At 36.1% G+C, this 12,545-nt stretch overlaps 1 protein-coding gene across 1 annotated transcript in view; it reads right to left on the minus strand.

Annotated features, from left to right (window-relative positions):
* Nucleotides 1–12,545, minus strand: part of LOC148522652 (uncharacterized) — a 281,599-nt gene that overhangs the window by 244,913 nt on the left and 24,141 nt on the right. The window contains exons 3-4 of the mRNA XM_088473978.1: nt 8,186–8,299; nt 4,333–4,339 (exon numbers count right to left, since the gene is read on the minus strand). Of these exons, the coding sequence (XP_088330104.1) occupies nt 4,333–4,339; nt 8,186–8,299 (121 nt within the window). The remainder of the gene's footprint in view (nt 1–4,332; nt 4,340–8,185; nt 8,300–12,545) is intronic.

The raw sequence follows: 12,545 nt of genomic DNA on the forward strand, positions 1-12,545 counted from the left end.
AAGTGCTTGCAGTGCTTGTGGCGGGGTATGGTCGACCTCAAGCTCTGTGATAGCATCTGATGTACCGATGGTTGCATACACTTCCTGCACATGACTTGCACAAGTGGGCATCTTAAAACAGGCTGGTGGGTGTCTGCATACACTATGTGTTCGTTCTCTAAGAAATATTGGGTGTGCTAATGCATTGCTATGCGATAGCACTGCCTACACAATTTTCATACACATTGTGCGAGCGATCGCATCTAGCGAGCTGCTCTGAATAATGACACTTATTCCTTCTATAGTACCATATAATAGTTGTCAATACTGACAAGTTTTTGCATTAACAGATTATTCAATCCAGTTCCTACTGAATCGGGACTATCAATTGGACATTATGCCCTATCAGTTACAATTTTCATGGTATATAGATCCGTATGTTTGAAAGTGTGGTTTGTTACATAAAGCACTTACTCGCTTATATAAGGAAATATGTGCAGTATTCAGTGTTTTCTTATCACATTCCATATTATTCTCCACTCTATTATTAACATGAACTGTTTAAACATGTATAAAGTTTATTGAAAACACACCGATGATAGTTCTGGATTCTAATTTATTTTATCAGCACCTGATTCCTGGATGGGATTTCCCACAGGGTCTACAATGGATACACTTTGATTATTTGTTACACGTAGGTAAGCAACATTGTGGTCAGAGCTTCAGATATCAGGTTTCATTTATACAAATTATACTTGTTTTCTGTATAATCTCCCTTTCCACAGCATGCTAAATCAATCACATGAACAGTCCTATTACATAATTGTTAATATTTCACCAAGGCTATCCAGTACATCACAACAGTTGAAACCACCGGACACGCTGGCTTGCATCTGCTGTGTCCCGGACGTATGTTTCGCTTTCACTTAATCATGGGATCAACCTGACATTTGGGTAGAATACAGCTATATCCTTGTAATCCAACAATTGGTATGTTAGTTGTGAATGATGCATCTCACTGCTAATCAATGAAGTTCTTCTCTTTTTCTATTTCTGATATCTCTGTTATTTTGTATCACTATAAGGGAGTCAGTGAATTTATCATGATTAACGTATTCTTGGTGCAATCAGATCTCCCTGTTAGCTGTTTTATAGAATCCTTATAGCGCAGGCAAATTTCAATGCAGGCAATCATATGAGGGCACTAATGCCAATGAGGCAAACAATGTCATGAGTCTGTATCATCAAATAATACTCCTCTTTACAATTCCAGCTTCTTCATTAGAACATAAGTTGATATCCATACATTACAATTTTTTTTTTAAAGGAAAGCAGATGATATCCAAAGACCTCATATTACTATTATTTGATATGTTTATTTTAGTTGCTACTACCTTAGAATATATAAATAATTAAATTAATTATTATTAAATATTATTTATTCCATATAAACTGAATTATATAAAATGAGTTAATATGTATCAAATGTGTACAAACATGAAATAAAATAAAAATACAAACATATTGCATATGTGTTGTTTCATTCAATAATTATTATAATTATATGAATAATCAAACTACAGTAATATTGCTATCAAAATATCTGTAATTTATTAAGTCCCTATGTCACCTCCATGTAAGTATGGAGATGAGTAAAGGTGTGGCACTGAACAATATTGTTAACGATATCATTCAGTGTGGATGCTCAATGTCAATAAAGACATTGAGCCTGTCACTGCAGGGCAAGCACTAGATGATATCACTCATGAAGCATGTCATCTAGTGGATATACACCATAAGACCAAAAACAATCTTTAAAGGGTTGTTTGAATATTACTTAACTCCGGGCATATATTCAGCCTATGTGGCTTGTTGAGGTTCCACATGCAAGTGGGCAGCATAGAGGCAAAGTATTATTTATTAAGATCAGGTTCCTGGCACATAGCCCAATGTATGTTTCAAATAAGACTTTATCATGTAGTGCCCATAACATCTTGGAGAAATTGCTCCTACCTATTCTGATGGAACAGGAGAAAATATTCATGTTTGTGCATGAGATACATATTTGATGTTTCTTAAGGAATATATCAAAACCGTAATCTTTAATAGCATAAAATAAATGTACACAAATCACATGTATCACATATCAAAAGTTTATTGAGTAACAGCATAGTAAATAAATTGCAGAAAGTTATTGTTGTTAATGACAGTGTGTAGGCATTAATAAAAATAACAACTAAAGCTGTATATAATGATATTCAGTTCAGCAGGAGGATGTTTGTTATAACAGGATACAGTGTATTAAATGAAATAATATGAACAACTTGAAACACTGTATAACTGTGTTACATCATCCTGTTCCAACTGCCAATAGTTAAGTCAACAATATGTGATCTGACTAAATCAATAGTATAAACAATTCACATTTTATCTGCTTATACACCTAGTGAATACTTGTGCATAACCTTCCTATGGTCTATTCTGACAGTCCCTGTCACTTATTTTTAAAATTATACCTTTTTGTTTTCAATTTTAATAATTCACTTTTTTATGGGTTATATGTTTGTGTTATAATTTTATATGGAATTTAATAAAAAATATATTGTGTTTGTGTGACCAGTGCAACTCATCACTATCCTTTGTAGTGTTAAACCTGATATTTTTTTTCTAGTGGTAGCACCTCCTCACTTAGTAACTAAAAAATTGATATTTAAATTGAGTATTAAAGAAAAGCTCACGGACTGGTGCAGTTGCCTCTCTTTTTCCAATTGAAAAATCTGTTGTACACCTAGAGTATTAGAGCACTTTGCTTGTCTGGCAGCTCTAAGGTTATTCTCTTTAAAGTGGAAAAAGTGGTCTCTCATTGGGGTTTTGCTGGGAAAGTTATAATCCCCCTCTCTCATTGTGGCAGGCAATGAACTTGATCAATGAGAAGATCTTGCATCAAAGTAAAGGGGAGGAATTATAGAATCAGCTTGGTCATATATTCACGTCTAAGATACCCTGAATATTGATATTATTCTGTCTCGATCTGTCCTCTAGTTCTGGCAGCTTTTTTTAGATTGCCACTCAGGTTGCATCTCGGAGTGAGCTATGAGGAGGTTTTGTCTAAGGAAATAAGTTCTTGCATATTTCCCTCCTGGTGGTCTATCCTCCCAGGCCCACTAGCTCTGATCAATGTGATTGCACAGATGTTTCCATTACAAATAAAATGTCAGTATAGAAAGCCACAAACAAATTAAACATCAACTGAGTGGTGAGAGGGGCAGAGAGGTCTAGGTCGACTTCTAGGTTTGCTGGATGAAAAAAGCCCTTCAAAACTTGCTGGCAGAAGGTGGCACCTCTTTTTACTCTGCAGAGGTTGTCAGCTTCTGTCTAGGGGCTGATATAGTTATAAATTGAAAATGAGATGGTATATTTGGGATTTACATCCATGTTTAGGTGGCATGGTAGTATGGTATGTAGTAAATATAAACACATAGGAGAAATGCATGAAAACAGAGGGCAGTAGTGGATGATTTTATAGTTTGTGAAGGATTGATTACTGTATGGGTGAGGATGGCATTGGCCCAACAAGGGTGGCATGGTGTAAGAAAGCATTACTTCATGGGTAATGGATAGCCAAATACTGATGTTCACACATTAATCCCAGTCACATGACTTTAGAGGAATTCAGCAAGTTGCCACCACGAATAGTTAGAGCTACAGCAAGTCTGGAGGTCAAGATTGCAGCTTTGGAAGAAGGTGAGTAAACAGTGCAGTACCTCTGCCTCATGCAGTCCCAAGGCCCTGGTGCAACACTTTACCAGCAGTAACACAAATAAAATGAGGAAATGACAACTCAGCAGGAAGCTCCAAATATGCACTGCCGAAGCCCTGCAGGGTAGTTGGAGTCTGGCCAATTAAACTTTTTGCATTATATCCTCAACAAGTATTGTTAATTGTTTTTTAAATTAATTTAATTCGGGGCTGACTATCCATATTCCTTACAACTGCTAGGAGAAAAGAACACATTCAAGTGCCTATTTAGAAATATTATAATTCTAATTCTTTGTATCATTCAAATGGCCAAATGTAATAGTGTGAGAGTTTAGAAAAGTGAGAGTCTGACACTTTTTAACTTTGCCAATGTAATAGAGTCCAAAAACAAAATAAAAGAGTGAACTTGCATGTTTTTTTAGGCTTAAAAAACTCTCACGAATAAAAATCTCATTCAGATGTTTTCCCATTTTGAAGATAAAACTCAACCAATGTGAGAGTTTACTGCTAAACTCTCACATTTTCTAAACTCTCACCCTATTACATTTGGCCCATAGTATTTGATAGTCTCAGCATGCAGCCAAAATGGGAGACTGGACATCTGTAAAGTTGTGGCTTTAGGCACCTAACCACAGATCCACTTTTTCTATTATGCAGTGGAGCCCTTGTTCTTCAACAGCATGGTCAAGCTGGGAGCAGGTGGGTATTGAGACTATTGCTTTAGCCTGAAGGAAGGCTCAGCTGTAGGTATCCATATGGGGTTAGTCTGCTCACAGCAAAATCAAGCCTCAGCAGGTGATAGGAGGACACTACATGTAAGAACTGAGGATGGAGAATCCCCTGTAGAGTGTCCTTTAGTGACTAGGATGCAGGAGCAGTTGGGATGCACATCTGCTCTCTGTGCCAACCAGACCATGCCCCTATTACATAGGACTTTAACTGTAAAATTTAATAGGCCATGAGCGAGATTAAGAACACTCTCAAAGTGGATTGTAACTGATTGTAGTTGATCGGCCAATATGTCTGCTGGCAGTCAACCAGTGTGTACAGAAAATATATCTGTGAACTACTTAATCCACAGACATATTCCATTGGCTGTGCTGCACAGTCAAAAGACAGATATGTCTACAGACATATCTGTCCATCAGCATTCAGGTACAGGTGGTCTGCAGGCCACCTTTACACATACAGCGGCAGCCACAGGAAGGAGGTGGCTCCCACCCACATCCCTGCCTGTGGGTCCCTGAGCTGCCAGATTGATGATGGCCATTCATGTGTATGAATGACTATCATCTAAAAAAATATCTGCAGATCACTTCATCTGCAGATATATCTTTCAGGTGTGTACCCACCTTTACTGCTTTGTCTGTCATGCTCTTTACAATGCTATCATGTAAACATTCTTATCCCCCTTCAGGATTTGTTCTAGAATATAAAACACAAAGTTGAATAATTTTGTTAATTAGCTTGTCCCTCTGTAGGTTCTAAATTACAGATAAAGATCTTCTCTTGGAAGCATTGTTAGAATAATTAAACGATGGGTCCTGCAGACTGGATTGAATGAAAGTCATGATGATTCATGCTATATTTATGCTGATACTATTAAATGCAATATACTGGGCCTCACACACTACCCCTACACAATAGATATATAATAAGAACAAATAGGATTAAATAATTTTATTTTAGTCAAAAGAACACATTTTATCTTATTGGAGTCTTATATGGTCATACAAACATTTTTGGCATGTCCCTGCTCAGTCAACCACAGCTCCCTATATATATGCAGATACTATTATATATAATATACTGGGCCTTACACACTACCACTTTACAATAGACATAGAATTTGTAAAATTAGGATAAAATAATTGGATTCCAAACAGAGGAAAGCATTTATTTTTTTTTGGAGTCTTATGTGGTCATACGCCCATGAAAGTGTCCCCAGTTTAAGCAACTTGCTATAAAATTCCCAAAGAGAATTATCCACATGTGGTGCAAACACCAGAAACAGGCTTTGGCACCCTATACCATGTTCTTTCAATTATAACACTTGGTGTTGGGTGATGAACAGGAGTTTTGCTATTGCAATTATATTGATACCAAATTTTTGTATGTTCACCTAATTTTTATGTACCACATCGCAAGGCAATTTTGGGGGTCCGTGAAAGATCTTAAATACCTATCCCAATTTTTCTGCTGGATATAGTTAAAGTAAACAAACTATTCAAAAGAAGGTGTGCAGAATTTATGTTTGTATATTTTAATGTTTAGATTGTCTATGCCCCTGGGGGATGCTGAGAACTGAGCTTTGTGGTGGTTATGTACATTTAAATCTATATACACACTGTGCTATTGTGAGGAGGATTTCCAATGTCTATTCTTGATGTAGTTGTGCTATTCTCAGAGGTGCCAAGGTGGAGGGGTGGATACTAATTATCCAGGCCTCGGTCAGTTGGAGGGGCCCAGGATTTGAATTGCCCCCCCCCTTACTCTTACCTGTTAGCAGCCCAGCATAAGCTGCTGTGTGCTTGGCTGCAGTGTGACCAGGCAGACTGCTGTCAGTGAGGAGAAGTCTCCTCTACTCTGCTTGTGCCGGGCTGGGAGGAACATGCCTTTCCTCTGTATTTGCTCATGGCTAAGGGGCTCACAGAGCCCCCTCCTTAGCATGCAGCTTTTTTATTTTTCTGTAGGAGGCATTGCCATGCCACCAATAATTAGGCAACACCCCCCAAAAGTAATGTGGCCTGTGCCAGCTCTCTATGGCTCTGTCTATTTAATAGGATTACTTTGTCCTTTCAATTATAAGGGTATTTCTGTGTTTTTTCATATCATCAAGATTGTATTAACACCAAACTATAGTAAGAGGGATCTTTACTGTGTAATATTGAAGTGGATATATTTTTAAGGCCTCATCAGCTCTAAGCTATTGTATGAGCTTGAGTGATGTTACCAAGCTGCACTGTACTAACCAAATGTTTGTATGCAATTTATTACTGTGCAGTTGGTAATGGGTATAGCAGAAGGTAGCCAGTACAGAGTAGAGATGTGTGTGTTGGGTATAATGAAATTCTAACATATCCAAACTTAAGGGTTACAAGTAAATCTAAATCCGAACTCAGGCCCCCCATCATGCTCAGATCCCAAAAGAAGGCATAGTATATATGTATATAACATTCCTAATACTATGGGGATATACACATAATATGTCTGGACATGTGAGTATGGAAGCTGGGAAGGGAACAACCAGGTCTAAATATATATATATATATATATATATATATATATATCTCGGAGTAAACAAGGCACCTTATTTGCAGATTTATCATACACTGTTTCCCATAGAAGAAATCCCAGTACTGAGAGGAGCTGCTAAAACTTTTAACTGGATAGAAAGCTCTACTACTAGTCCCAGCACCTGTATGAGCAGGACAGCTGTATATTACAGAGATCAGTCACAACATCGGAAGCACAATAAACACTTGAGCATTTCCATTGATTTTTTTTATCAATTCCTTATTCCTATTTGTCCCTTTCTTTACTATATTTTATGTTCTGATATTTTGCAAATTTTTGTAAATATGGATAATCTTACCTTCATAAAAATTTAGAAAGTTATGTTTAGAACCAGTGCAATAGTCCAGGATAACTGCTATTTTCTCCGTTGATTATTGTGTTGTACAGTATTAGGTGTCAGTAGTAGCATCACCTTATGCCATGATAGTGACAAAATACATCTCAAAAAGATAAATACTAATTTCAGAGAATTTGTAGGGTTTCCCCATACACATTGTTTATTACATAACACTGGTACAGAGGATCAACTACAAATGTTTCTTTTCTCCTGTCTTTAACAAGACTGATTTATATAAAACACTTGTTACATTCAGAAAATAAAAAAGTCCTCACATGTAAACACAAAGAAGTCATACAATTTATCTAGCTTATGAAATACATGATACGTTAGGACCCTTATGCTGCTCATCCACTAGGAGACTGACAAACGACTGCACAATCACAACATTGTAATCGTACAGTCGTTTGTCAGTCTGTGATGAGCCTGCACTGAATGAGCAGTCATTCAGTGCAGGCTCATCAATAATCTGCAAACATGCAGAACCTGACATTATCGTCATGTTGACCAGCTTGTTTGCACGATGATAGATGTCAGAAATGATCAGCAGGCGTGCGCATCTCTGGTCATTTCCAAAATAAATGTGCACGATGCATGCACAATTTGCAAGTGATTGCACAATAACAATGTCGTTATAGTGCAATCGCTTGAAAATATCGTTATGTGGATGGGCACCTTTAGAGTGATGCCTCATATGATTAATTAGTGTTATCTTTCTAGTACATCTCTTCAATTCTTAGCATTTATAAGGTTTCCCTCCTCTATGAATCCTCTGATGTCTAACAAGTTCATGCTTGCTGGTAAAACATTTGCTGCATTCAGAACATTTAAATGGCTTCTCTCCTGTATGACTCCTCTGATGTATAACAAGATGTTGCTTACTGGTAAAACACTTGCTGCATTCAGAACATGTAAATGGCTTCTCTCCTGTGTGACTCCTCTGATGTGAGATAAGCAGTGATTTACATGTAAAGCTTTTGTCACACTCAGAGCACAGATGCGGTTTCTGTCATATGAGACTCATCATGTATTAAATGAGAAATTATTTAACTGTAAATGTTTTTTCTATGAAAAAAATTAAAGTAGCTTTAAGGAACCCTCTAGTAGAAAAAGAAATTCTTTATTTTGCTTGATCAAGAACAGTCACTTTTCACAATGCCTTCTAATATTCTTAGTGCAAATCTTGCTCCTAATTTGTCCTATAAGGAAAAAAATATTTTTCAAAACATTAAATTTACTGTGTTACTTATTCTTTTATAGTAATAGAGGACCATTACATAAGGAACATATATATATATATATATATATATATATATATATATACTGTATATTTAAATAAACTAACAAACATGATCCAGTCATTCAACATTGTAATGTCTTGTCACATTGCTATATACAAATTTTCATAGATGAGTAACACATGCTAACAATCTTGTCTTACCTACAGTCAGCTGATACACCAGGATGCTGCCATTTTCTCTGCACACACCATGGGAATGGGGATAAAGTGATCACCTCACTGTCACTCTGCTCAGTGTGATGTGTGCAGAGGAATCAGTGATCATTGTTGTTTGAGATACCATGTTTTTAAGAGGAATATTTTTTTAGTGTTAGAGACTTGAATATGTTGGGTGTAAGGGCAAAGGGTACATCCCAAAAGCTAAAGGATACTATGCTACTAGGGGAAGGTTAATTTTGACATGAGGTTTACCCTTGAAACTAAGATGCTGGCTCAGGTGAGAACACCCTCTGGGGACTAAAATGTACATGAAAACCATAGAGTTAAACACATAACACTGAGTCTGTTTGTTATCACATGCTGCTGTAACTGCTGGTTTCTAACATTGGGAAATTGACAACTAATCATGGGAATATCTACCTTGGATGCAAGGGGTACAGCTGATAATAGGACCAGAGATAAAGGGGGCCAATTTCACTTCTCAAAGTTACATATGTTATATACTTTTTCACCATTGGGTGGTACTTAGAGGCCTTTACAAACTTTTTCTATGGGCCTTTATATACCTAGTTATGCCCCTGCTACTAATTGAATAGCTCTTAGCATTAAAACATAGAGATGTATCCACATGGAAAATATTGTGAGTAATTGAATTTACCTGAGTGTAACCAAGCTAAACATGTAAAAATGATAGTAATCTAATGTTCTAAGCAATTTCAAATATATAATGTTGGAGCTGCCACCTATATACTCCTTTATATATAATAACCTGGAGCACAGAGTAATATGTAATATACAGTGATGGAGATGCCACCTAGATACTTTCAGATATATACTAACCTGATGACAGAGTAATATGTAAGACATTGTGATGGAGCTGCCACCTAGATACCCATTTATATATACTAGCCTGATGCACAGAGTAATATGTAACATAATATGATGGAGCTGTCACCTAGATACCACTTTATATATACTAACCTGATGCACAGAGTAATAAATAAGATACAATGATGGAGCTGCCACATATATACCTCTTTATATTTATACTTACCGGATGCACAGAGTAATAAGTAAGATTCTATGATGGAGCTGTCACCTAGATACCCATTTATATATACTAACCTGATGCACAGAGTAATATGTAAGATATTATGATGGAGCTGCCACCTAGATATCCCTTTATATATATACTAACCTGATGCACAGAGTAATATGTAAGATACTATGAAGGAGCTGCCACCTAGATACCCCTTTATATATATACTAACCTGATGCACAGAGTAATATGTAAGATACTATGATGGAGCTGTCACCTAGATACCCATCATTATATACTAACCTGATGAACTGAGTAATATGTAATATACTATGATGGATCTGCCACCTAAATACCCATTTATATACACTAACCTGTTGCACAGAGTAATACATAAGAAAATATGTTTGAGCTTCCACCTAGATACCCCTTGATATATACACTAACCTGATGTACAGAGTAATATGCTATGGTGAAGCTGCCACATAGATACCACTTTATATATAATAATCTGATATACAAAGAAATGTTTTAGATAGTATGATGGAGCTGCCACCTAAATACCCACTAATCCTGTTATACAGAGTAATATGTAATAAAATATGTTTGAGCTTCCACCAAGATACCCCTTTATAAATAGTAACCTGATGTACAGAGTTATATTGAAATACTAATTAATTTTTATTATACTAATAAAAAATGAAAATAATTGAATAATTTTGGATGCAATTATAAAGAAAAACTAGAAATTTTAGACACATGCAAATACTGTATTGGCAGAAAGTATTTACATTTTAGACTACATTTTTGTAACTTACAATGTAATATCTACAAATGTCTGTGTATTTATCAAAATATATTCTTATGTAAAATATAATTACCTTCTGTCTCTTTTTTACTCCTCCATCCATCCAGCTTTCCAACCAGCAACTAAACCAGCAGCTCTTCCATCAGCTATCAGTAGCCTGATATAGCCTATTTATAGTCATTCCTCCCCCATCTCTCTCCATAGATCCCAGGATGACCAGAAGGAATTCTTACACTGAGAGGTGACATATAAACACAGCAGCTTCTCATGCCTAGCTCTTTGTCTTGTAAATGAGGTGCAAATATAACTAAAGTCAATTACTACAATATAAAATGCTAATTACACATTTGCAGGGGTGACACCTTGCATTCAAACTAGATGATAGCGACCTCTGGCATCCTGGTAAGTCACCACAGGGACCTTTTATTTATTAGTCAACTATAGTTTAGGCAGTGTTTGAAAAGAAGAACCTGTTCTACATACAGTATCACCACCAGTGATATTAGACATTGTGATACACAGGCTTACTATGAGTTTCTTAGACATCTATAAATAATGTAGTTGATTACAATGTATGAATTTAGTTTTAAAAGGATAATTTTAATGTATTTGTTTTTCAAATGTATCCCAACAAGTAGTATTCGTTTAGAACTTAAGTAAAAGTTAGAGGTGGTAAATAATAATTCACAATGAGTTCATCATCTTTTATTGCTTGTTAATGCCTAAGGCCAATCAATGTTGCTATCAGAGGGCATTGGTGCAAAACTATAGTTTCATGATGTAGAAGTCATAATATGACAAGAGTAGCTCAAAATAGCCCAGATATAGGAATATCCATCAATATTTTAAGAATTTAAGGTCATACAATCCGGGAAATTGCAACAACTTTGAAAGTTTCACCAAGTTAGGTACAAAAACCATACAGTACTATGATGTAACAGGCTCCCATGAGGATGAAGCTCAGAGGATATATTTATTATAGTTACTGCACTCAGAAATCACCTATTGATATTACCTCAGACTAGAGGCCAAATTAATGGTAAACTGAGCTCAAGCAGCAGACACATCTCACCATCTGCTATTCAGAAGAGACCTAAATCAGGTCTTTATTGTAGAATTGCTGCAAATTAAAATCTACTATTGGTGATTAATAACAAGTCTCTTGCTTGGACCAATGAATACAGACTGTGGTCATCAGTCCATTTCCAAAACAAATATTTCTAATTCCACCTGCCATATCGTGCCACTACCAGTGGTGTAAGGGATGTTAGCTATTTTTTATTTAGTAACAAAGCAAACAATTAACAAATCACTCTCCCTGAGTACTTAAATAAAGAGCTAACATTCTATATGATATTGTCAAACACTTTGGATTTGAAATATCCTTTATCACACTTTCCCAAATATGTTTATATACTAGTAGATGTTGAGAAAGTGCTACTACTGCTAATAGAGGTATGATACTCCTGATCCTTAGACTGATAAATTAGGGCCTGATTCAGCAAGGAATGCAACTGAGAGAAATCTAGGTGTGAGCCAATGATTGCAAACTGCGCAATCAGGTTGCTGAGTATGGTAGCGGCTCCCCAGAGTGGCTTGGTGCTTGTGCCTGCTAGCTTGTGTTCCTTGCTGAATCAACCCCTTAGACTGATGTATGATTGACAACAGGATTAAAGATAATTTATAATACAGTATAATAGGTGATAACACAGTAATATTGGCAATGGAGGAACTTGTACCTTATAATTCAGACACTGTCTCTCAATTTTATGTAAATCAAAATTATACAATTGAATAATCTTTAAAAAAAAAGTTGTATCATTTTTGGTGTGTCCCTGCTCAGTCACCCATAGTACCCTGTATTTAT

This window comes from Taudactylus pleione, unplaced genomic scaffold (assembly GCF_031769625.1).
Source record: "Taudactylus pleione unplaced genomic scaffold, aTauple2 ptg000145l, whole genome shotgun sequence".
Taxonomy (NCBI): Eukaryota; Metazoa; Chordata; class Amphibia; order Anura; family Myobatrachidae; genus Taudactylus; species Taudactylus pleione.